The following is a 26,069-nucleotide window of genomic DNA, read 5'->3' on the forward strand; positions in this document are numbered from 1 at the left end:
AATGAGGTGCTTGTTGTGAGAACATGAAAGTGAGAAGTCATCATTTATTTATCCTCATTTCTTATTTGCTATACTTGGGGGGTTGATTATGACACAGAAAATGTAGCACGTTTCAAAAACATCATAACACATTTATGCACAGGGAACCTCACTGTGCACAAGAGAACACATTGGAGCCACAAACAGGCTGATCTTCTGGAGAAAAAAAACAGTAAGGCACTATCTAGTTAAATTAACACGTATCCAAACACACACACACACACCTGTACATTCTGCCTCTACTTTAATTACCAACAAGTTGACAACGTGAGTAAGCACTAGAACGAGACGTTCAGACAGAGGTATTTTCTCCTGCCTGGAGAGACTGTTAATAAAGAACTGCAAGGCCACGAGTGAAGTTCAGCTGTCATTGGAGGCAGATGTTATCAGCAGAGAGTCTGTCAGCCATCGCTGCCTCCAGAACAAAACTGCTCTGAAGATTCTTCAGCCAAAGAGGGAAGTGCACTCACAGCAAACAGGAAGTCTGAACTGGCAAGACCGGTATCACACACACACACACACACACACACACACACACACACACACACACACACACACACACACCTTTCAGCACAAGAGAAGACATGTTTATGCCAACTCAAACAACCACACATCCACCCACACACAGTACACACACTTTGAGGGGTTTGACATAAGGCAACCCAGCAAAGTTCAACGATGGGTGAGGCCTCTCTCATCCTAGAGGTTGCAGCGTGTGTGTAACGACCACAAGCAACGCTACTTCTGCTTGACTTGTATCTCGTTACAGCAGGACAATCCCTTCCTTCCTCCGCGTCAACCCCTCCCTTCCGCTGGTATATGGTGTGTGGACTACAGTACCCACAACCTCTCGCTGCAGATCACAGTGCACTACCACACTACCAACTGCATGTGCCGTCTTATTGGTTTTCATGCATATTTTCATGCAAGTCCACAGCGACTCACATGAGCTACTGTTAAGTGCCTTGCTCAAGGGCAAGTGGCCTGGCCTGATCTCGTACCAGGCCGGAACTTTCGGGCGCCGGTCGGATGCTCTGACTGCTGGACTAGCTGCGTCCCTCCCTCCCTCCCTCCCTCCCCTCCCTCCCTAGCGCCTCCATCCATCACTCCCACTGGTACTGTAGACCCACTGGTACTGTAGACCCACTGGTACTGTAGACCCACTGGTATTGTAGACCCACTGGTACTGAGACCCACTGGTACTGAGACCCACTGGTACTGTAGACCCACTGGTATTGTAGACCCACTGGTACTGAGACCCACTGGTACTGTAGACCCACTGGTATTGTAGACCCACTGGTATTGTAGACCCACTGGTACTGTAGACACACTGGTACTGTAGACACACTGATACTGCAGATCAGCAGAAAAACAAGGATCTCTTTCTTTCCTCACACATCAAAACTATCATACTATTATGATGTATCAGTGGGACGAAGTAGTAGGCCACTCACGTCTGAACACACTCCCGCCCCCCCCCCCCACCCCCCCCACACACACACACACACAAACAGGGAAGCAGGTACCTGTACATGCAAAGCAGATGCCGGGAGGGAGAGCCCAGGAACGCGAGGGGGGAGGGGGGATGTACATGCTCCAGATTAAAGGCGGACCTGCTGCTATTTTACGTGGGATCTATAAGCAGGATCTTGGAGAGCAGGGGAAGAGAGGGGGTGCTGCTGGTACTAATTGTGCCCGGAGGCTCTTTTGGCGCCCGGCCTCCCTCGGCCGCTGGTCGCTCTCAGAGTGAGGAGGGGAGAGGGAATTCCTTGTGACGCTCGGCTCCACTCTCCCTCCCTCTGGGGGGGGGGGGGGGGGGGGGGGGGAGTCCCACACTTCCGGCTGGAGCTCATGACTGAAGAGCTAATTCGATTATTTCAACAGGTAATTCACGCTGTACAGTACTGAGGGTCAAGCTACATCTATCAATTACAGACGGGACTGGATGTGATTACTGCATTGCAGCATTTCTTCTGTAGGCTTTCAGAAGGGAATGACTGCAAACCCGTGTTAATTAATCACAAAGGAAAGCTCGACTTTTAGATATTCAATAGATCAGACAGTGTATATTTATATATATTTAGATATTCAGACATCTCATTTGAGGTTATGTATTGTTCTTGTCCTGCCGTTTTCCACTGTAGTGTTCAGCAGAGATGAGAAGCAGTCTGCTGCCAGCTGGGTGTGATCTGTCTCCTCCTACCTCATTAACCCAGTGGCAACGGTCATAATCCTCCTCTGACCAACACATCCAAGAATAAAATATGATCCGTGTTTAAACTGGAGAGGAGGCTGACTTCTTTCAACACACACACACACACACATATGCACACACACACCTGTGTCCCTGAGATTGTGTCTAACGTTGATTATGTCAAAGAGGAGCCTTGACCACAGAGCTGGCCAGAGGGGAGTGCTCTGGCGCATGGCTGACGCTGGACAGAGTATATGAACGCTCTGGCACTGTCCAAGTATGTGTGTGCGTGTGTGTGTGTGTGTGTGTGTGTCAGAGAGTCCTGAGAGAAACCAGAGGGTCTCTCTCCAGCTTTCTCCAGGCTCCACTTCCTGCAGAACACAGGACGGGCTAGTCCAGCAGGAACAGCCACAAGCTACTTTAAAGTCGCATTAACGTCAGCGTTTGCATTCGGCGACGGGTTTCCAGGCACCTGAGGTGTGTCCCCTCCCACGGCAAAACCAATCCACCCAAGGGCTCCATTCCCTGAGCATAACTCGGCTTGTTCCGACTGCTCCCCCCCCCCACACACACACCCTCCCCCCTCCGGAGTCCAGTTTCGGGCTCTGCGGCATGGCCAGGGGGGCAGGCTGGAGGGAGGGGTTTGTCGTGACTGGTGTTCACGCATGGGAGGCGTCTCTGGTGGGAGATCTCCACAGTCAGACCCAGACAGGCGCAGCTACAACACAGCCCTGTTCTGCCTCGCTAGGAGTGTGGGGGGGGGGGTGGTTTTCCTCTGTATGCCACCTTCTCTCTCCCTCTCGCTCGCTCTTTTTCGCGTTCTTCTCTCTCGCGCACGCGCGCGGGCTACAGAAATTGGCTGCTCCCATTTCATAAAAAAATCCAGAGCTGGGGGATTCCTGCTAATTGCTTGCACATTCCCCTCTTCCTCTGGCTCGATTAAAGCCAGGCCACCATCTCCCTTTCAAGTCCACGGCTCTGCTCTCCAGCGTGGGCTGAACAGAGCCCGCCGCCCAGGTCTACCGTCTACCGTCTACCCCCACCCTCCAGCATCGCACTCCCACTGTCTGCACTCCCATCAACACTGACCCACTAGGAGGGAAGACCCGTGGAGGCAGCGTGAGCCATGTGAATATGCCTGAGCAAGCATGTGTATGTGTGTGTGTGTGTGTGTGTGTGTGTGCGTGTAGCAGGCTGGGGCACGTTTTATAGAGAGGTCCAGCACTGACATGACGTGTACATGTGGATGTGTTGCAACATGGTAGTGTAATGCGTGTGTGTGTGTGTGTGTGTGTGTGGGTGAGAGAGAGAGAGAGAGAGAGAGAGAGAGACAGAGAGACACAGAGAAAGCAAAGGTGTATGTGAGAGAGCAGGAGTGGAAGGCATAGCGAGAGAAAGAGATGCAGGGCCATATTGATATCACATTGATATTTCTGTTTAGACACATGGAAAGGGAAGCCTTTGCAATCGAGGGATGGAATTCATCAACGCGGGCATCCTTGGACATCTTGGAATAATTACCCCTACGCTGGGGGGCGTGTGGACCACAGGGCAGCGTGACCGTCAGCTCGGCACTGTTTTTGTTTGTCAGTTTTAAATTTAGCTCATTGCAGAAGAGAAAGTGCACGCTTTAGTCATATTAATTTCCTACTGCGCTAGTCATGCGGCGGTTACGGCAGAGTTTTGGAGAACGTGGTGACTGACAAAGCACACGCACACACAGCAGTGACACAGCCAGGCTCATTAGAACGCCTTCCACATCTACCGAAGCAGCCTTTCTCCACACCAAGCAGTAGAAGCTATCATCATCAGACAACAGGATTACAGTGGGTCATAATGAAGTGTAATTACACCATGTACAGTAGTGGGTTGATCTGTCACATCATATAATCAAAGGCCGGAAGGACCACCAACACTGTGTGTGTGTGTGTGTGTGTGTGTGTGTGTGTGTGTGTGTGTGTGTGTGTGTGTGTGTGTGTGTTCGCAGTTTACAGTTATTTAAACGTGTTTAAATGTGTAACTTCTGTTCTATATGACCAATGATTGTAACACTTTTGTGTAGATCGTCCTGCGGTGATAAGGTGATTTATGCAGGAAATCCAGTTGAGAACAAAAAACATTTTACACTGAATTATGCTTAATACAGAAATTATGCAGTAGTGATTGCATTCCACAAGAATCCCCCATTTGGGAGAGGTTCACATGATTAGGATAAAAATGGTGTGGGGTCTAGTATAGCACCATTTAAATACACTTGATCTGAATGCTATAAAAAAAAAAAACTAAACAATTAAGTCTGCCTCTTCAAGATAATAGCAGCTATTTATACATACGATGTACTGTAGACATCTGGGGTCATAAACAATGAGGTACAAGTACAGAATTAATCGTAAAAGCTTAAATTCTGCCATTTAAAATGTCTATTTTCATATCTGCTATATATCATTCAGCTAATATAGCGTTTTATAGGAAAGGAGGCTATAAAATGAAAGGACATTCCACATTATATGATTCTTAACTATAGCACCAATTCATTGTTCCACACCTGAAGAAATCGGTATGGTGTGTGTTCGTCACACATGTACCAGAACCCACCACCTGGGGGCACTCGCCACCATTCTTTTTTTTCTTTTTAAAATCGCTTTACACATAAAATAAAAACTATGATTGGTGTCTCAGTAAAAGTTCAGTCTATTCAACTCAGGAGCCCATGTACTTTGTAAATCCACAGAGTTCAGAGCTTGAGGTGTTTAGTAGCTCTTTTGGTGCTTGCGCTAAATGTTAGGATTCTCATAGGTTAGTATCAGAGTTCGGTGCATTGAGGGTACAATTATCATTAGTTACAGTCATTATATTTAACAACATAGATCAGATGACTCTTATTTAGGTAGTTTCGTCATGTTGTATAGGTCAGAGATACAGTATGGTCATACTGTATGTTTTCCAAACGTGACAATTTCAGTACTGCTGTTAAATGGAGAGTCTGAAGTTGGTTCAAACAATACAGAGCAGCTTTCTCTACTTCTGCGATTGAAATTAAAGGACAGATTTGGAATTTAGTGCACTCTCAAGATATAGCCTGTTGCTGCTAGCACACTCAATGGATACATATTGTAGGTGCATACACAAAATCCCTCAACAACACTATAAGCTCTCGTTTTCAAAGACAGGAAACTCACTGAGTGGTCACTGGTGTCCGTTGATGTTCTGAAAAAAATTGCCACATAGTATGCTTCCGATAGGGTTTTATTTATCATTTAGCATAGAACTATTTTCACTTGCAGTACATACATTTTTAAACTTCCGCTTGAACTTTGGTAGGTCTTGACAGAGTTTGGAGGCTACCATAGAAGAAGAAGAGCCACTCTACACAACACAACAAGTCGAGAAGCCTAGGGTTGCTTTGCAGCTGGTATTTCATTGATAGTGTTAGGTAAAAGTGTTTGTTGATCAAAACAAATATGGGACATGGATGAATCTAAACATCTCTGGCTTTGTTGTCAATACAAATCAATGGATATAATATGATCAATAAAACCCGATCGGAATCAAACTTTGATTTTTTTGCCAGAACATCAACAGACACCAGTGACCACTCCGTGAGTTTCCTGTCTTTAAAAACAAGAGTTTATGGTGTTTTTGAGGGATTTTGTCTATGCACCTATGGATCCATTGAGTGTGTTAGCGGCCCTTATAATGCTAAATTCCAAACCCATCCTTTAAGGCACACGGAGAAAGCCTTGCACTTGTGACGTAAGGAATGGTCTCTCTGAATGGTTCTGACGCACGTAGCCCAGCTCTGCGAGTGAATCTAACACAACAGTCAGAAGTTATATATCGTACTACACTGAATCTTTTAATTTTGCTTAAAATAAGCTTGCGAGTCGACAGAATATTATGGGAGAGGCACAGGCGAAGGAAAAACAATATTCATAAATGTCATATTACACTGAACCATCTGGATGGAACCGTCTGATATGTTAACAGTAACCCCTATAGGCAAATATCAAATCGTACTGTATATTCACAACATCGATTATATTACTTATTTAGATAGTTCAATTATGTTGGATAGATCACAGATTGGCCAGGTCATATGAAAAAGTTATGTCATGCTGTGGGGGGGGGGGGGGTTCTTGCCACAGGTGGCAATATAGAAATGTGACACACCAGATGGTTTGTTACACAGAACCATCTGGGTGGGTGACGTTGGAAACTGTTTGGAAAAGGGCAGGCACTTTCAAGAATACAGGTGGTGATTGAATGAACCATCTGTCTATCACCGCCTATCACAATGCCATACCAGCGATTCTTGCTGTGGTTACACCTAAACAACGCCTGTAGCTGTCCCTCCTCATAGGACATACATTTTACTCAGACACAAAGAGATTTATGTTGAGCCTGGCCGTGCTCGTTGTCGGCTCGTGGTCTGATGTAAGACATCTATGGATGAACTTCGCTCGATACGGGCCACAGGTTCCGAGTACAACCATCAGTTTGAATATTGTTCACTAGGGTTGGGTGATATCACATTTTTTAAACCTTTAAAAGGTCCCCCCAAAAAATGTGGTACTCTGTATTACCATTTCGGTTTTTTTATTTGCGCAATCTGAAAATGTCATCTATAGTGAATTGGGCACTGTTCATTTGTTACACAATTTCAAAACAACATAGCTAACATTACTCAAAATCAGATTACTCAATAGTGTGGTGATTCTTTTTGTTGTTCTGTTTGAAGAAATTCAATAAATTGAACTGTACACTCAAAATGTTAGCAGCTATCCAGCTCAAGTAGCCTACAGTGAAACGCCAAATGCCCATGCTTGCACAAAACTCTCTGTTGTAACCGAACGTCTAGACTTGAATGATTATTAAAATAGAGATCAAGACAGAGGTGATAATCCAGTAACTGTGGAAACTTTAGTTGATTTCAAGTGGTAAAACAGAATAGAATGTGCAGACTCACTGCTGATGTTACCACCTACATATGACAATGCCATATGGCAAGCCAATCATTACATTACAACCATGTAGGCCGTTTATTGGAGAAATTCAAGTAGGCCTATGCCTAGGCTACTTACCGGTTTGGATTATGTTTTTATGTTTGTTCTTCACTTGCTCCCATGAACGTTTTCCATTGCCAGGGTTCGCACTGAAGGTATATATAAGAATAGTCCTAACGTGACATCTATGCAACTCATTCATGTTAAGGCATGCAAACCTCACATCTAGGCCAGCATAGTGCGTTCATCATGGGGCATGTAGCAAGGGCCAAACAGCTATATTAATTAAATTTAATATTGATAAGCCTATTAACTTACGAATTCAAACAGTCAGCAATTTTTTGCCAGCTTTCCTTCCTCGCTTTAGTTGCAGCAACCGTGTTACTCTTGGCCAGAATAATATGTTTGTAGTCTTCATATTTCTGAATGATGGGCGTCTGCTCCTCTTGTGTGAAGTAGGCGGCTCTAGATCGCTTCATGTTTGCGATTGGCCATACCGGCAAACACCGCCTCTTTATATGTGCACGCGCTCATAGCTAGATTAGATCAGCTGGGTCGAGTTAACGAGTTGATAACCACCTTCGTGGTACCGTTTATCCGTGATTGCGGTTGTCTCGTTTACTCGAGCGAGCTAGCGAGAAGTTTAACTGGATGTGTTGAACTACGTTCGTAGTACCGGCCTCTGATGGCTCTTATTCAGGTAGTTTGATCCTGTTGGATAGATCAGATATAGAGTATGGCTAGGTCATTAGCTGAGAATTTTCTTTTAACATTTCATTCAACAACTGTACATACTGATGACATGTACCGTGGGTGGGGGATGACAGGTTCACTGTGCACCTGTTTAATGATAAAGATGAGGTGAACTTTGAGGTGAGTGTTAATGTTGGTAATTTCATAGTAATAGTCTTCATTTCACTGCACTGAAGGCTTTATATGTATCTTAGAATCTAAACGTTCTGTTGTAGCGAGGTCAATGTCATGCATATGTCCATGAAGGCTAGCATGTGCCATGAGGAGTGTGCGTTTCTGTAGATACTATTCATATTGTGTGTGCACACAAAAGCATTATTATCCCCATGTACGGATGTGTGGTTAGCGGTGTTATGTGTTACTGTGTTATCATATGATGTGTGTGTGTGTGTGTGTGTGTGAGAGAGAGAGAGAGTGTGTGTGTGTCTGTATCTTCCCTACAGCCCAGATGGCTGTTTTCAGAGGCGGAAGCTCCTGAGCTCAGCTGCCAGTGGTGAATACTGATCAGAGATCACTGTCACACACACACATCTCCATTCCAACCCACAGGTAACAGCATACCGCACCACGGTCAAACCGTATATGACACATGCTGTCGATTCCAACTCCCCTTTATAACCAATCTCGCCTCTCCTCTATATAACCAGAGCAGACCACTCGGATCAGCCTGTCCAGGAGGTCAGGAGGATCTCTACCAGATCCCTCGGTCTCCGCCAGCCATCCCTGTCATCTCCCATGATAATGACTGGCTCACCGGCCTCCTGCTTCCATCCCGCTGCCTAATCAGCCCCTCCGCCTGTGAATGCAAATTATTCTTCAAAGGACAAGCCACGACAATATCCATCACAGTCCAGTGCACACAGGCAGTGACAGGAGTTGGCGTGCGGAGCGTGCCGCGCACAAACACACACCACACACACACGCGCGCGCGCACGCACACGTGCATAGACACGAACAGACTCAATTCCATGTTGTCTTCAAAGGCAGAATGAAGTGAAGAGGCAGCCGCATCACACCTCCAAATGAGCTCGGGCCTACCAGAGGATTTCCTGCGAGAGACGAGCGCTGGGTAACTCTCCCGTGTTTGCACCAGTACAATCACTCTCTCATATTACTTAAAAATATCTCTCTCTTACACACACGCACATGTACACGTGTACACACACACACACACGGGCGCACACAGAGGAAAGTGCATTTTGGAAAAACAGGCTACCACGACATTCCAGTTATCCCAGCTCGACAGGTATTCTGTCTCTATCTCTATGTGGATCTTTGAAGCATTCCTATTTCCAGGTTCTGCTTTTTGGATAAGATTAACGACGCAAGAGGCATTCATGTCGCATACCAGACATAAACAAAAAGCACATCACTCACACATACTAAAACATCTGTATTTCTGCAAGAGAAACAGCCTGCTGCAAACCCCTGAGAGCATAATCAAAACCATGATTTGAGACAGACACAAACAGAACGCAAGACTGATTCTAGATCTGAGAATCACATACAGTAGACACACATTACTACACACACACACAGACACACTCATACATACACACCCAGGCACCCATACACTGACACAAACAACTGCTCTGGCTGGAGTGCTGGAGGTGGAGGTGGGCAGCAGCACATGTTTTCCTCAGGGTTTCTCAGGTTTCAGAGGCAGGGAACCCCAAAGTTCTCCGTCTGCTGTGTCGTGTCCAGTAGCGGGGGGGGGGCTGACATTTGACGACTTACCGGAAGGCACGAAATGAAGAACTTTGTTGGCTTCCATAGCTGAGCGAGTGGCGAGGCACGTTTCTCCCCCCCCCACCCCCCAAGTCAACCCATCATGGTTCTGTTATCCTGCGCTGATGAGTGTGAGATCACCTCTGCTCTCCTTCTCTCTGTTTCTGACTGTCTCTGAGACACATGCAGTGACTCAGCCCACTCTGCCTGCCTACTCACTATCTCACCGCTGGGTCCTAGTGCCTTCCCTTCTGCTCACACACGTTACTACAGCAGTCAGCAGGACAAACCTCTTGCTGAGACACACACTCACGCAGCTGGCACCTCAAAACTGACAAGCATGGCAATCCGAATCTCTCACCTTGTCGACTCAACGAGCGAGACTTTGTGTCTCAGCTTCACCACAGCAGCCTCATGCTGATGATGTCAAAGGGCCGGTCAGTGATCTCTCTCCATGACCACTACATTTAAACTAGTGCCCTCATTCTTGGTTGTGTTGTGTTTTATTGGTCATGTTAAGGCAGGCATACACCACTCCCCTGTGGTTTAATCCTGACCTCGCTGTGGGCAGACACTTGGCCCCAGAGTTGCTTTGTTGTGTCTGATCTAGACACACTTTGTCTATTCTGTGTGTTTCTTTCACTTTGTCTTGTATCATGTAAAGCACTTTGAATTGCCTTGTTGCTGAAATGTGCTATACAAATAAACTTGTCTTGTCTTGAGTGTACGGTTATGGTTATACAGTAAGACTGACTGTGTGCATAAATTTCACATTTAGGGGTTTCTGTTGAATAGCTGTAGTAGGGATGGGTCAAAAAATGAGTAAGTATTTTTTTAAATGACAGCTGGTGAGAGATAGCTGCACAGCTGTTTACATAGATAGGCCTACTATTCTACTGTGTGTGTTGCCGCTTATATTTCCCCTTGACAAAAGTGGTCCAGTCAAACAACACCAATTTGTTAAAAGGATGGACATCAGAGACATAGTAGGTAGTATCAGCCTCTGGAGGTAGGCTACTGACAGCCCTCAATTTTCTTTCGAAGAAAAAAGTGTCATGATTGGGCATGGCAGCATAAGAATTACCTCTTTAAGAAAACAAGGTCACTGCTGATTTAACTACAGAGTGGTGTCAAAGAACATTTAACTAAACTTGCAAGTTGCATATAACCATAAGGCATGACCCACAGCCTCAGAGCAGAGTATGATGGATGTCACACAAGTTCAAACCATCAGCCAATATCCACGGGCAGACCCACGGGGTGAGTGAGACCCATCATTTTAAGCAATGACAATGTGGGATTGTAACTACACACACCAACGGCGTGCGAGGGAGGCAAGCATCCCTCAGGAAAACAGAGCGAGGCACACACTCAGTTAAAAATATAACTTAACAAGGGTGTGCGTTTAATAATACTTGTTTTAATGGTATCAAAAGCTGGCAGCGGATCTTGGTCTTGCAAAAATACTTGATCTAATTTGGGCAGGCCAAGGAATGCAGTGTTGTTGTGGAGCTTAGGTGCAGTTTGGATTGATGTCTGTTTGTTTTTATTGTGCTGGGGGTTGCCTAAAGCTGTGCGAGTCTGTGTTAATAAAATGCCAATTGCGAGCGGTTTAACGGCATGCTTGGTAAACTAGCTGTGGACAGCGCGGGCTCAGGGAAGGCCAGGGAAGGGATTTCCACCTAAGCCAAAACATTACAGATTGGATTTACGGTAGGGATAGCATGAAAACCGTGTTTATATCCGCGCTCTCACACCACGTTCCTCAGCAATAATTTCTATTTGCCTCGACGAGCTTTCATTCCTGTTAATGGCCCAGTCTTACTGTACTGGTGAATTGTTTTAGCTTTCGAGGTCCCGGGTGTTAAGTGTGGTCCGGCTCTCTGCCTTGCTAGTTTAATGAGGAGTATGGATCATTTTAACGAACCGGATTCGCTTTTACCACTCTAATCCCCCGTTTTAATCCCCGTTTCCCCCTTGAGTATCCGCTCTGATGCTGCTAATATGACCTCCCCAGATTAATCCAGCCCCAGACGTCCTACAGCAGAAACACGCTGACCTCTCCGTAGAACCACCGCTCAAAAAATTGAGGGGTGAGAAAAGAGAGAAGAGAGAGAAAAAACAGTCGCATAAGTGTTTATGCTATGCGACACGGACATACCACATGCATGTTCTCATTCTCCCTACATTTAAGAGACTCCCCCTTTGCACTAAATTCCTGAGTGGCTGGAAGGCATGTCTGCTTCTTATTTCTGCTGAAACGACGCATCTAGTAAAAACGGCTCCTCCCCCCTCGCCAGTTAATTGGCATCAAAGGGTAGTTCCACCACATACCTGGGGAGGGGTCTGTGCGTAAACTTTAATTTTAGACGATGCAGAGTGCACAGAGAGGCGCTGACTCTGACCACATGGAATGACCCCGTGGCTAATCGTAGGAGTGCAGAGCACAGCGGCTGGCATGGTAAGTGAGGTGGGAGAAGCCCCCAGGCCACAGCTGGAGTGTGTGTGTGTTCAGAGGTGACGGTGTGTGTGTGTGTGTGTGTGTGTGGTGTGTTCAGAGCTGACGGTGTGTGCGTGTGCGAATGTGACTGAACTTGAGAGAAAGAGAGAGAGATAAATGGATTGTTACTAAATTAACCTTTACCACTTGACACTGTACCTACGAGGCCTCGTGTGGGAGTCTGAAACAAGTGTAGACATAAAAAACACTGAAGTCACTCTTACAGTCAACAAGCTAAAAAATTGATCATGGAAATTGCCCAGCCTTCCTTGAACACAATAACAGCTTATAGACACTAATGAGACAGTAGAGAACCTTCGCTCATCATTAATTTCTACAGTGTTGTGTTCTACTGTCTGAACCCAATCCCAAGCCCCCGAGGTGGCAGCCTCAATAGCAGTGGTCCGCTGGAGACGATTAATCTGGTGAAAAACCCAGACGGATAGTGGTGTCCTAGTCCTCCCGTTAGCTCGTCGGGGTGAGAAGGGAATCCTGCCCTCTGTTGACTTCTGACAGTCGACGGCCATCATTACCGGTGGCGGGCGCATAAGGGGAGGTCTGTGTCTCTCCTGATTTTCTGATGGCTCTGGCTTTGTTGATTATGCTCTGCTCTGGCACAGGGGTGCGTGTGTGTGTGTTGGGGGGGGGGGGGGGGGGGGGTCAATGGTGATAATCATCATCAACGCCAGGGAATAAAAGAGGAAGGAGCCAGTGAAGACGGGAGAGCGGACCAGCTGGTTCTTGTTACCGTGCTTGCCCGCACACACATCACTACAGGACTGATCAGAATATGGCCTCCCGCAATTGTGTGTGCATTTGTTCGGTTGACCCTGCAAAGAAAACCATTGCTATAGGGATATGGACATGTTTAAAAGGCCCAAACAGATTTAGTCTAGAAAGGAGCTTTGTCGATCAGGTTAGCACAAAACCAAGATCTGGATGAACAGTGGATGAACAGAGTGGATGTTTTCTGGACTATGGCTAATTATTCATTTGATCATTTGATACGCTCTCAGTGTCAGCTATGATGTCAAAGGAAGGGTTTGTGTGCCAGAGGGGCACAGCCTTTTGTGTTTTATTGGACTGTTGGTGCCAGGAAGAGGAGAGAGAGAGAGACGCTCTCTGACCTCTCCATTGTCCTTGACTTGGCTGACCCTGAGGAGACATGTCCACCTCACAACTCTTCAGGGCCCGGGAACTTTCCACATGCATCAGCTTCTCTCTGCTAAACATTTGGCTCAACGAGAGACAGTAGAGGCTGGATAAATTGTCCATCCTTGACAGCTTCCTCTTGACCTGAGCTCAGTGAGCAGTCTGCCGGGGGTAACAAAGTCTGATAAAAAACTAAAGGAAGTTAAAATCTGTAGAGAAGAGGCTGTGTGATCAAGGCTGATCCGCTTGGGACAAAAAAAAGAAGAGCTAGTGGTGGTGTACATGTAAGTAGAACAGTGTGTGTGTGTGTGTGTGTGTGTGTGTGTGTGTGTGTGCCTGCGCATGCCATAACTGCAATCAACAGAAAATCCTGTGAGCTCCAGGGACCTGAGGCACTCAGACACTGCCCTCTAGTGGTCACCCCTGAGCTCCAAAGACACATCAAGAGAACTGAGGCAGTGCCAGGTGACAGGCGGCGTGGCGGGGGAAAGTTGAATGATCGAATGGGTCCACCAATGATGCAGTGGAGGTGGGGGAATGCTGTGAGGACAGTTGGGCTCAGTGTGGGGGCGGCCACACCGGCTTGATTGTGTGTCTGGTGGCCATGCCCCCCTGCCCTTGGTTTCCTCTGCTTCATGCAGCTTCCCCTCCACGTGGCACAATCTGCCACTCACACGCTCAACAGGAAATGTTTGTTGCCTTTACGTTTCCACATGGCTTTATGGGGCATGAATGCTGACAGTGACACTTTGGGTTTCAAGTGTGTGAACAGTCACATCAGCACTGCCCTGTCTCTGCCTCTCCCTCCCCTTTCTCTCTATCTCTCTCTGCGTCCCCCCCCCTCTCTTTCTCTCTCTCTGTGTCTGTCTGTCTGGCATCATCTCACTCTGCCTCGATAAAAATAGGGGACATAAACAATGAAATGTCCCCTAATGGGCCACCATATTCCAACTAACAACGACAGTCCTTCCCGAAATGTCACGCAAGCCGAAAGTGGAAAAGGCCAGAGGACCATTTCAAACTTTATGCCGTAATAGGTACTTTGTTGTATTGTGTTTGAAGCAGGAAGAGCCCAGAGACTGGGTTGGTGGACAAGCGAGGGTGGGATTTCCTCCTCCTGGACTGTCTCCTCCCAGGCATTGTCTGTTTTTTAAATGCAGCCTGCTGGCTAAGAGAATAATACCAAAGGTGCATCCACTGGGCCCGCTAACCCCAACACACACACTTACACAACATTGGATTTCTTTCGAAGTCAGAGATACATGTGTTCACATTCTCTTAATTTAACATCCCTGGGGGGCTGAACAGATGGATAATTAGGTTTTACTGTACATAAACTGTGAAAGATAAATGTTTTGACATCAATCCAACCAAACACGAGGAAACTATAACAGTCACTCAGCTGGCCTTTCAGCAGAGCTATCAGAGAGGTGAAGAGTGCATCTGGAACTAGTCCTCAACACATTTCTCTAGTACGAAGGCTACCGATTACACAACACTGGGTATAAGAATAAAAGCATCCTCCACAATGTGCTGGCTCAGAGAAAGTCGAGGTCACAGTTGAGAGACAGAAATGTTGAACATCACAAAAATCCGCATCAAACTGAAACAGGAGAAGCCAGATAAGTCTTTCAAAAAAGACCAAAAGGTACATTAAACTGAATATTATTTCAAGCTGAATGTCAGTAATTATCCCCTGAGTGTGATACTTCCAGATGTCCAGTTCATTCTAAGAGAATGGCCTTAGTTCATTCATTCGAGCTGAGCGTAATCCAAAGCTCTTGACTGGCCAGGTCTTGTAGCATCGGTTTGATTAATAATGATGTCCCCAATATAATTTCGAGCATATGTTTCATAGCATTTCATAATGTTGTTGACGGCAAAAAAACCACACAAAAAACAGCTTTTGGATGTTTCCCAAGCTCTTCTGGATTGCAAGTCTTTCTTTTTGGAAACGATGTTTAATAGACTGTTCATCTAGCTATGCATCTCTTTTTCTCTGCATCTCCCTGTCACGCAATGAAGATTAAAAGACGTTGAGAATTGTTTAGTGATGTAGGCTACACATCAAATGCACATGAGAGCGCGCGCGCGCGCACACACACACACACACCTTTAACTAACTGTGCGTGTACACAGAGGAATACAACTACGACTAAACACATTAAGCACAATATTAGTAAGCAACAAAATGACTTAACATACCGCGAACAGGCTAATTTCATGAAGTAGCATAGCAACAATGTCTTACCCTCAGCAAAACGATTGACTGTCACTCCCGTCATATCTGCATCGTCCTTGACGGTTTTCATATTGTTCTTTTTCCTTTGAAAGTCTACAGATTGAAGATGTTGCTTGTTTCCCCTCAAAAGAAAAGTGATGACTCTTAACTTTGCGGTCGGGTGATGGCAGTTGACGAGGGTCCCGCAGGTGTTAATGACAGCACGCGCTGCAAGTACCTATAAAACAATAGCACCTCCCACAACCAATCATAGCGCGAGCAGCCTTTTGAAGACCAAAGTGAGTGTGACGTTTTTCATATTATCAGAGATGTCTAACAGATTTTCCAGTTCGGTCCGAAAATAAGTCAGTGGCAGCACTTAGTAGGCTAACATTTTATTACTTTATGTTCTGTTGTCGCCTAGCCTACTGTTTGAAACCATAACCAAGTTTTTCTACCCTCAGTTGGTTAGCCTTCTGATTGAAGTTCTGTAGCCAATTGAAAGCCTGGTGTAGGCTACATTATCTAGGCTACAGCAGCTGATCTGCCCGAAACTCCTCCTGAGTTCAATAAACAGCAGTGTATTGGAAGAAGTGTTTGCTGCACCAACATAGTGTTCATTTGAATACTGCAAATGCAAGAATCTCTGCCACCTTGGCTTTCAGCCTAATTAGTAGTGCCTTCCTGCTGGACAGCTGTTACTGGGGGTGTCAGTCCAACCCCCTGGCCAGTGCCCACCCTTCCAGACCAACACTCTACACATGGTGTTACATAACACTGAGACATCAAGGGAAAGTACAGTATACAACACATACTAATACTAAGTTCAAAACCTCTTGATATTGAGCAAGCGTGGGTCGGGAACAACAGATGTGTTCCTCAGTTTCATTGGAGAGCAGAGAACTTTCAATCACAAGGTTCACACTATGTGTGTGTTTGATGTTGATGCTGAAGTGGACATTATCAAGCTATGCCATGCTCTTAACCTTGTCACCTTAAACACCCAACTCTCTGAACCCCTCATACCATGCCCACGCCTCCAACCAACCACTCACATACTCACACCCATATGCGTGTACAGACACACACACACACACACTCATGCCTCTCTCACACATACGCCCCTTACTCATGATGGGACAAGTTCTATTGGCTGGTCTTAACTGCTTTGTAGTATTTTTAGGTACGTTATTCCTGGGCCAGTCCTGGCAACCCACAGCGAGTGTATAAAAGCAACCCTGTGTAACAGAGGACCAGTCTAGCTATTCCAGTGAGGAAGACATCTAGACAGAATACTCCCACAAACAGACACAGGAAGACGTGGGCTCCAGCATCCAAACAGGGTAAGCAAGGAACAACCAAACTGTATAGTCAAATACACTCGTTACAAGAAATCAGAGATGTGGACTCCAATCCCCATGACTTGGACTTGGACATCAGAGATTTGTCAATTTCAAAGCTGAACTGGGAAAAAAAGAAGAAACACTGACTTCAACTTCAACGTGATGACTGTACAGTATATATCTGTTCTTATCGAGATCGTATAGATTAGGGCTGACTTAGTGATGATTCTAATTAGGGTTGATCGTAATCTCTGTCATAAATAGTACAGTAGTTTTGTCAAGTTACATACTGTGATCAGTGACATGTGTATTTCTGCCTAGGATGCCATGCCTCCAGAATAATGTCAGAGGTTGCCATTCAGAAGTTCTCCTTCCCCTTCTCCTGCTCCTCACACAACTCTCAGCCAGATGGACAAACCAGCCAGGGTTTTGACCAGGAGAAGGGACCGGTCCTTAAGTTCTTACAGGACAAACAAGACCTGTCCGAGCCTATTCGAGTTCAAGGAGCCTTGGTTCAGAATGGCACTCAGTCCCGGGAGACATCGAAGCCCCCTCACGGAGAGGGCGGAGCCGCCGCTGCCCCCCCTCGGAGCCAGGCCAAGCCCCCATCTGCTGAGGCAGCTGTTCAGAGTGGCATCCTGTCCAGACGGTCGGTGTTTGAGAAGCTGTCTGCGAAGGAGAGCGAGGATCAGCGCCCAGCAGCCAAGAGGCAGCTCTCCTCAGAGAGCGCCGCCAGAACCGTAGGGGCGTTGAAGAAGAGCGCGGTGAGGAAGGATGCAGATGAAGAGGGCAAGGCGGGTCCCGAAAGCAAACCTAAAACCGTACTGGCACCGAGGGGGGCCCTGGGCCCTGCAGGGGGGGCGGGCGCCAAGAGAAGGCGTCGCAAGGACTTGTTCTCCAGCACGGAGGTGTTCCACAGGGTGGACACCCAGGCTGTCAGTGCGGGGACAGAGGTGGGGGTCACACACTCATCACCATTTTCTGTTTCTATAAATCACACTGCTCCTCCCAACACTCCCCACGCAGAGTGCCAGGTTTGCTTCTGTCATCGGCAAGCGACAGTGTGTCTATTTTTAGGCCGTCTCTTTCTCTTCTGCTGGGGACGTGTCATCTCCTGTGTTGGGGGCATGCCCTGAGCCGGGGAGGCAGCTATAGCATAAAACACGAGACGGAATCCAAATTAGAGCACCGATCAGAGTGAAGTCATAACAGCGGAAGGTCTGTGTGCACTGACGCCTGCGGGAGAAGCACTGAGGAATGATAACATCTTCCATACTCCGCAGTGTAACCAAAACACGTAGCACCCAGGCAGCACACAGTGACCTTGAACAGTCCGTCAGTGAGGCTGTTCCGTGGCATTCTGAAAGGCGAATGCTGTACAGTATCTTCATTTGGCGCTTTGCTGCAGGTTTTAAAGGAGCGCTCGTGAACATTTGCTCAGTGTGTGTATGTGTATGTTTGTGCACTGCCATCTAGCTATAGATAGTCATGTTTGTTTGTGCATGTGTCACAGCTAAAGGAGCAGCGCGTGTTTGACGTGCAGACCATAGCTCGGAGCATCACGCAGGATGCCAAAAGTGAGCTGGAGAGACTGAGAGCCATCTGGATCTGGCTGTGCCACAACATTGGTCAGTGTCTCCCAAAGCATACTGCTTTTACAGGGCAGGAAACAAAAATGATCACATGGCAGCTTCCACTTGACTTTAGGGGAACCGTGTCTGCCAACACCTTAATTAATATGATAAGTTTAACATATTTCTCAATAGAGCCGTGTTGTACTTTTGGAAGCGTGCGTGGCTCATGTGTAGGCCAGATGTGACTTTCTCTGTGGGGTCTCTCTGGGGGTCAGAGTATGACGTGAGTGGCTACCTGGGCCAGACAGAGAAGCTGTGCTCCCCCGAGGAGGTGATTGCAGCAGGCAAGGGGGTGTGCTGTGGATACTCCAGCCTCTGCCTGGAGATGTGCAGGTAATATGATATAATGACATCAAATAAATACAGTAAATTGTGCTTTACCACAGGCCGTTGTTTCTCTTTCCTTCAGCGTACAATAAACATGGAGATCACTGACTCGGCGCCTTTCAAGGTCGTTGCGCTGGTTGGCTTCATTTTGTATAACGTCATCAATCTCGCCTACGTCATCAATCTGTACCGTGTGTGCAGGGAGGTGGGCATCGAGTGCCAGGAGGTGCCGGGCTTCAGTAAGGGCATTGGCCACCGGCAGGGCCAGAGCCTCCGGGACACCAAGTCTGACCACATGTGGAACGCCGTGCTGCTGGGGGGTCAGTGGTTCCTGATGGATGCCTGCTGGGGAGCGGGGAGGGTGGACATGAACAGCAAAACCTTTGTAAGGAGGTGAGAAACACTGGTAGGGGTCAGATGATTAGACGGTAATGCGTTCTAAATTAGCAAGCCCAAAATTAAACAAGTCTAAATGCCTACAGAGGCGTCAGGCAGCGGTATAACACCAGTGAGTGTACGAGCAGGACTAAAAATGGGTTTCCGGTTTTCCAGTTGTGATACTAGTTCACTCAGTTGCTCAGTTCAAAGTGATGCGTGTCAAAGCGGCATGTTTGATGTCGCCGCCCAGGTTTGACGACTTCTATTTCCTGACGGACCCCGAGGACTTAATTGACTCCCACTTCCCTGACGAGGAGAGGTGGCAGCTCCTGGAGACAGCCATACCCCTAGAGGAGTTTGAGAGGAGGGTCTTCAAGACCTCGGCCTTCTTCACTCTGGGGCTGAGCCTCATTCAACCCAAACACTTTCACATTGTCACTGGTGAGAAGCCACGCTCAGACCACATCAGTAAACGTTACATATATACATATTATAATATTTACTGTATTGTTTATTTTGTGTATCGGATAGAAACTGTGAATGAACTGTGTCTGGCGTTTTGTTCCACAGACGATGGAGAGGCGATGGTGTCTTTGGGCTTCTCCCGGCCTCCTGTGGCTTTTGCTTATGAGGTCTTGCAGCAGGACCTCCAGGCTGGTGCTGCAGGCCCAATGCAGGACGGCAGCAGCTCTGGCCTGCTGACCATGTCACATCGAACCATGAAACTGCGACTGCTGCCCCCTGCTAGCGGCACCTACAACGTGAAGGTGTTCGCCAGGCCCGACACAGCCACCACCCCGTTCAGCTGGGTCTGTTCTTTCACTCTGGAGTGCCCTACACCCAAGGTCACCGAGGAGCTCCCAGAGAACCCCTTCCTGTCCTGGGGCCTGCAGCCTGCGGTGGGGTCCCTGGGGCTGGAGGGCAGCGGCCAGGGCAGTGAGGTGGTTGAGCTGGAGGCGGGGGTCTTTGAGCTGGTGCTGAAGACCTCCAGACCCCTGATGATGCTGTGTGAGCTGGTCCACCCCGGCCTGGAGCCCACGCTGGCCAAGCGCTGCCTGGCTACCCAGATGGAGCCCCAGCGCCTGACCTGCCACGTCCTCTGCCCACTCCGAGGCTTCTACCGCCTGTCGGTGTTCGTGCGGGACTACGAGAGGCCAGACGTCAAGTTCCAGAACGCCGGGAACTTCCTGCTCCACTGCGGCCGAGAGACGGTCGGTCTGAACGAGCTGTTCCCCCCCAACCTCTCCTCGCTGTGCGGGCCAGGGATCCGCACGCTGGACGCGGGCCTCTCTAAATTCAGCCACACAGGAGCACTGGTGAGCACGCCACAGAGCAAGTGTAACATTACCTTCCACAACCAGCGGGACCTGGAGTTGCACGCCATGCTGACCAGGGAGGAGAGCAAGCAGCCCCCCGCCGGTCCACTGGCTCGCCATCTCTTCTGCACCTACAATGACAGCAAGGTGACCGTGAGCGCCAGCCTGCCCGGCCCGGGGGTCTACCGGCTCGGCCTGTACGCCAGGGCCGCCCCCGGCGGGAACTTCGACCCCATGTGCGACTTTGTTCTGAGGAACAGCTCAGAGCAGAGCGGGCCTCCCTTCCCCTGCGCCTACTCGGCCTGGAGGAAGGGCTGCGTGCTGTTCGAGCCCCGCGTCGGCCTGCTGGAGCCTCTCTCCTGGGTGCGCTTCAGGGTGCGTGTCCCCGGGGCCGGAAGGGTGGCCGTGCTGGGGGAAAGCAAGACCGAGCTGAAGCAGAATAAGAGCAGGGTGTGGGAGGGTGAGGTGTTCACAGGGAGCGGCCTTCCACAGCTGAAATTGGCCGCCGTCACTGGAGAAACCACTGACATGACTGTCATGATGACCTTTGACATCTTGCAGCTGGAGAAGGAAGAATGAGATGGAAAATGTTTGAAAGAAAATATATGGCAATGCTTTGGGGGGGAAGATCGATTGACTTATCAGTCAGCGATGCTATTACTGTAAATGTGATATGTTTTGAAAATATAAAATTGTTTCCTCAGATAATCAATGTTGAAACAATTGCAATAAACGTCAAAACATGGAAAGTTCTTCTACCTCTAGATGGCTCATGGCCAGTGTCATTAAGTTAGCTCTGGATATACAATATTTACTGTAGAACAAAATGTGGAGAGCAATTCAGAAAAGCGAACGATCCTCCAAGAAAGGCCCCATTGTTGCCCCAGCCTGGTTCTGACGCCTTTGGCAGCGGGACAAGGACATGTAACTATGGAGGCCCAGCAGTGAGAGTGATGAGTGTTTACATGCTGCTGTCATAATAGCACACACAGAAATAGCCTCAGAAGCCTGCTTCAGTACAAATATAACAATAGAAGGGTGGGGGGTTGGGGGGTGTAAACAGACAAACTGATATGGCGTGCGCATGCGTGGAGGAATGGTCTTTGGGTCTCTGGGGAGGAGCTGTTGGCATGGTGGCGGCCGGGAGAAAGGTAAGGGGGCGCTGATGTCAGAGGTTAGGGATGTGGGGCATTGTATCTGCTTGGCACCACCACAGGGAGAAACAAACACATACTGTTCACGCACACACACATACACACAAACACACAGAGTCAGGAAAGGGATGTCTACAGCGGGCTATGTGGTTTTAGGCAGAAGTGGATTCCTCACATTCCCCAGCTCTATTTCAGACTCCAGCCCAGTGTGCACTGAACACGTTACTGACAACAGTATACAAACGCAGGAACACAATACTCATACACTTTTAGTATATAGTCCAACTATTCCTATCCCCACCTCGCAGTGCTCTCCACTAAGATTAGAGGTGATACAAGGCTTTGATACACTATGCGGGTCCATGTAATCTCACTATGCAACAAAGCCACTACTATGCTGAGCATACATTCAGAATTAGCTGGACACATGGCAGCTGACATCTGAGAATGACAGATACAGTATTGCAGAACATAATCAGTCCTAAAGCCAAATGTTCCCTGGTCTTCCAAGAGATATGCATCTTCATTTGATGGCGAACATAAAAATGCAGAGAATGTTTAAACATATAAATATTTAATGGATTACTTGGTGCAATAAATACAACAGTTAAAGATTATAAAAGCATCAGTCACAGGAAAAAACAAAAGTTACAGTAGTTTTGTGCAAATGCAAAATTCAATTTCACTCACATCCTCCTCAAAAGAAATAAAGGAATTTTTTGGCACTTCTCAAGTTTTCTTTGCTGAATTCTTAACTCTTTTTTTTTAACAAAAGTAAAATGTCATGAATTATTATATTAATGTGGGAAAATACTAATAAAAACCTCTAACATTTGAAACTTTTCTTTCCTTTACAAATTGAGTTTTAGGTTCTGATAGGATTTAATTTTGCTGCCATCAGACCACACTTTGGCTACTGTACCTCCAAAAATACATCAATATTTTCTCCACACTGATGTATTCTAGTGAGTATTAAGCCAAACGGACAATCAGCTGAGTAAAACATTCCCATAATCTCACCCAATTTTGCTGCTTCATACAACATTTAAATTTGAATGGGTAAAATCTACCATCACAGGTATGGAAACCTGAACTGTAAACCTGAGTATTTCACTCTCACTGTGAGAACTACATAGCCTTTTATTCCCTTACAAAACCTTCAGGACGGAATGGCCAATCAAGGCTGCCCTACGACTGAGAAACATTTTGTCATGTAAAAATCAATTTCTAAATGCATTTCTCCATTATAAACAAAAATACAATTAATCAAAATATCAGTTTTCATCATTCAAGTGCATACATTCATTCCAAATTTGGCCCTTCTGAACATTTGAACCAATCTTCAAAACTTAGAAGAAAAAAAAGTTTTCCTCGGCTTTCTTAGAGCATCATATTTTAAATCCATACAAAAATCAGTGAACACCAAACTTTGTTTTTGTCCTATAACTTCAGCTACAAAACCGCTATTCTCCACATACAGAGTAAAGACAACAGGGTGCTTAGTCTGCGTTGCCAGAGTGTTGATTAACTGTTACAGGGGAGCGCCTCTAGAGGGCTTCCTGGGCCCCTCTGTGCAATAAGGAAGGGTTGCCCAAACCAAACAGTTGCCAACTATCCTGTCCTGCCTGTTACACCTCTAAAGTTCAAGGAGAGGGTGAGCTTCCTCACTTTAGCCATTGACTTTGACAGCTACAAATCCCAAAACACGTACGTGAGTACATAAGTCTAGGTTTCCCTTCCAAACATTATTTTTGGTTTGTATTATTAATACCTGAATCATTCAGAGCCCTCGAGTGGCCTCCCCCGGTTTGAAGTAACATACAGCTCCTCTGGCTGAGCAAAACACAATGCTTGAAGAACAATTCCATGGATTCCTTTCACCAACACTGTTTAAGGATGCTTCCTCAGCCTCCAGCCCCCTCTCAGCTGAGAGGGATGGATGCTGAACACAGCGCTTAAATCTTAGCTTTCTTAGCTGCAGCCAAGGCACTGCTGGAGAAGAGAAACCTCAAGTTTTACAACTAATCAGTATCTCTTTTGTGATTCTTTAAAACTGCATGTTTGCTTCTTTAGCTTGTGCGAGAAATACATTTGTTTGCATTTTCTGTTTAATTCACAGCATTACAAAAATACTATGGTGTTCCCTCGAGGTAATTCAAATTTCACCAGATATGTAAAATATCGTGAATCTTTTCTCTTAGTTGTACCAGTTTGGTGAAAGGCAAAATTTTCCTAGAATATATATATATCCTAACACATGCAAATAATGTGGTACTGTAGTATGTACAACTATGTAATGTTACGTGTATGCTAATTTGAGCTGAATATCACAAACATATTACAGATAAGATCATTACTACCTTGACCCTTTAAGGACAGCTAGACATCCTGCAGATCAATCAGTGGATCTCTTTCAATATGTCCTGACATGCCCAATTAAGGCCCACAGTCTGAGAGCTATTCTACGCTCAGTCAGCTAAGACCAGTCTCTGTGGTATTGTGTAACTGTAGGATAAAAACAACTGTTGCTCAGAACAGAAGACCTGTCAGCAGAAACACTCTTCACCCTGTCATGTGGACAGCAAAGCTGTGGATTAAACTTGGCGCCAAATTCCATCCCCCACAAGACAAGAGAACCCAAAGCAGCTTCAACGCCGAGAATTTTGCTGCCTGTTAATTTTCTTAGCTAGTCCTTAAAGAGTTATTTGAAGGTAGGTAGAAAAAAAGAGAGTACAGTTGCACCTCTTTGATAAAGTTAAGGGAAGGGACTGTGAGAAGAGTTATGAGTGGGAGCGGCCTGAAGGGATGCAACATGGTCCGTCTCTTGGGAAAAGCCCCTTCCTATGCTGGGCTATTTGCAACAAGCCTGGGTAACAAATTGCTATGTTAATTGCAATGCATCATTCTATAGTATTAAGACATCCAGCATAGGACAGTATGGCTTGGTCAAACAGATACCAACGTAGGTATACTGTTAGGACAGGTGGGGCCAGCAGTGTTGCTCTAGGTCTCTAAAACGGCTTTGGGATCATGTAGCAGTCCATACCCGTGTATGGAATTTAAACACAGGAGGTTTTTCTGTTCTTATCATCATTCTTGCTCCTCTCTTTGCAGACGCAAACATCTCAGAATAGTCAACGTTAAGCATACCCTTTCTAATAGGTGAGGGCCAATCTGAAATACAGTACAACATCATAGCAGCGAATAGTTATTTAGATGAACAAATCTCCAATGAAATCTCAAATGGAAAAGCGTATTTGACCTTGACTCCTAACACTGCTGACCCCATTTTGAGAGAATGCCATTAAGGCTCTTGGAACACATGCATAGAGACAGGAGACGCTAACCACACTATATGATGTGGCTGTTTCTACCGGAGCACAGAATAGAGCACAGAACGGAACATGTCCCCCAGCAATTTCAATTGAGCAACTACTGAGCCCTGACAGCACTTCACCTTTTCCCTCAAATCCCCCCAGCCCAGCCCAGGCCAGACCACCCTCCCCCCCAAATCCCAACTCAACCAAACCGCTGGCCCCAACCATGGTCTTAGTGGGCCATGTGAACTCGTCACAGGGCGCAGAAGAGCATTCATTCTAGAACAGAGTTGAGTTCCAACCCGTCAATGTAACACTTGTGTTTTTTATCACACTAAGGAGATGAGCGGCACCAACCTGACCACACTTGTGTTCCTCCCTGGGGAGATAAGAGACCAAAGGGCCCCAGGGGAACTGACTGCTTTACTGCTGGGGCGCTAGGTTCAGCTGGATCTAGGCAGCTTTATGCTACGTGATTGATGGTATCATTTATCAGTCATAACTGGCAGGCCGTCCAGCGTTTTCAGCTGTGTGTGGCCACCCCCTCTCTCTGCCTGATCGTGGCACTCTGACAAGCTAACAGGTGGGCCTTGGATTGTGTTTCAACAGAGAAGCGCTTTCTCTGGAAAACCCACCAGGGAACCTGCCGGCTTCAAGCGAGCCCCCATGCCAGGACCAGAAATAGGGCCATTAATTGGCCGATTACAGTAAACAGAAACTCATAAGACACTTTAGCTGCAGAGGAGGGGGCGTTCCCTATAACTCTGCAGTCCTATCATGTTCAGCAAGAGATTAGACAGGTTCAGGCCAGGTCAGATCAGTTCGAGACTATCTACGCAGTGGTGGTCAGGTGAGGACCTTTCATCTGGACGGAATGCGTTTTCTCTCTCACAACAACAACAACAACAACAACAACAACAACAGTGATTCTATGGAAGGTATGTATGGACGAGTACCTGCACCCCCCCCCACCCCCCACCCCTGTAGAAGGTACAGTGCCCCCTCCCCCT

General features: G+C 46.9%; 2 protein-coding genes across 2 annotated transcripts in view; one reads left to right on the plus strand and one right to left on the minus strand.

Annotated features, from left to right (window-relative positions):
* Positions 1 to 15,681, minus strand: part of slc4a11 (solute carrier family 4 member 11) — a gene marked incomplete at its 5' end in the record, with an annotated part of 47,107 nt that extends 31,426 nt beyond the window's left edge. Inside the window, one exon of the mRNA XM_084437992.1 lies at positions 15,621 to 15,681. Within this exon, the coding sequence (XP_084294118.1) occupies positions 15,621 to 15,681 (61 nt within the window). The remainder of the gene's footprint in view (positions 1 to 15,620) is intronic.
* A 1,593-nt stretch (positions 15,682 to 17,274) lies between these two features.
* On the plus strand, positions 17,275 to 21,167 carry ky (kyphoscoliosis peptidase; the record flags this gene model as incomplete). The annotated part of the gene is made up of 6 exons (XM_084438975.1): positions 17,275 to 17,886; positions 18,447 to 18,561; positions 18,783 to 18,900; positions 19,096 to 19,287; positions 19,523 to 19,713; positions 19,843 to 21,167. 6 exons carry the CDS (start codon positions 17,275 to 17,277, stop codon positions 21,165 to 21,167), a joined length of 2,553 nt encoding a protein of 850 aa, XP_084295101.1.
* Positions 21,168 to 26,069: the final 4,902 nt, after the last annotated feature.

This window comes from Borostomias antarcticus (assembly GCF_949987555.1).
Source record: "Borostomias antarcticus genome assembly, chromosome: 5".
NCBI lineage: Eukaryota > Metazoa > Chordata > Actinopteri > Stomiiformes > Stomiidae > Borostomias > Borostomias antarcticus.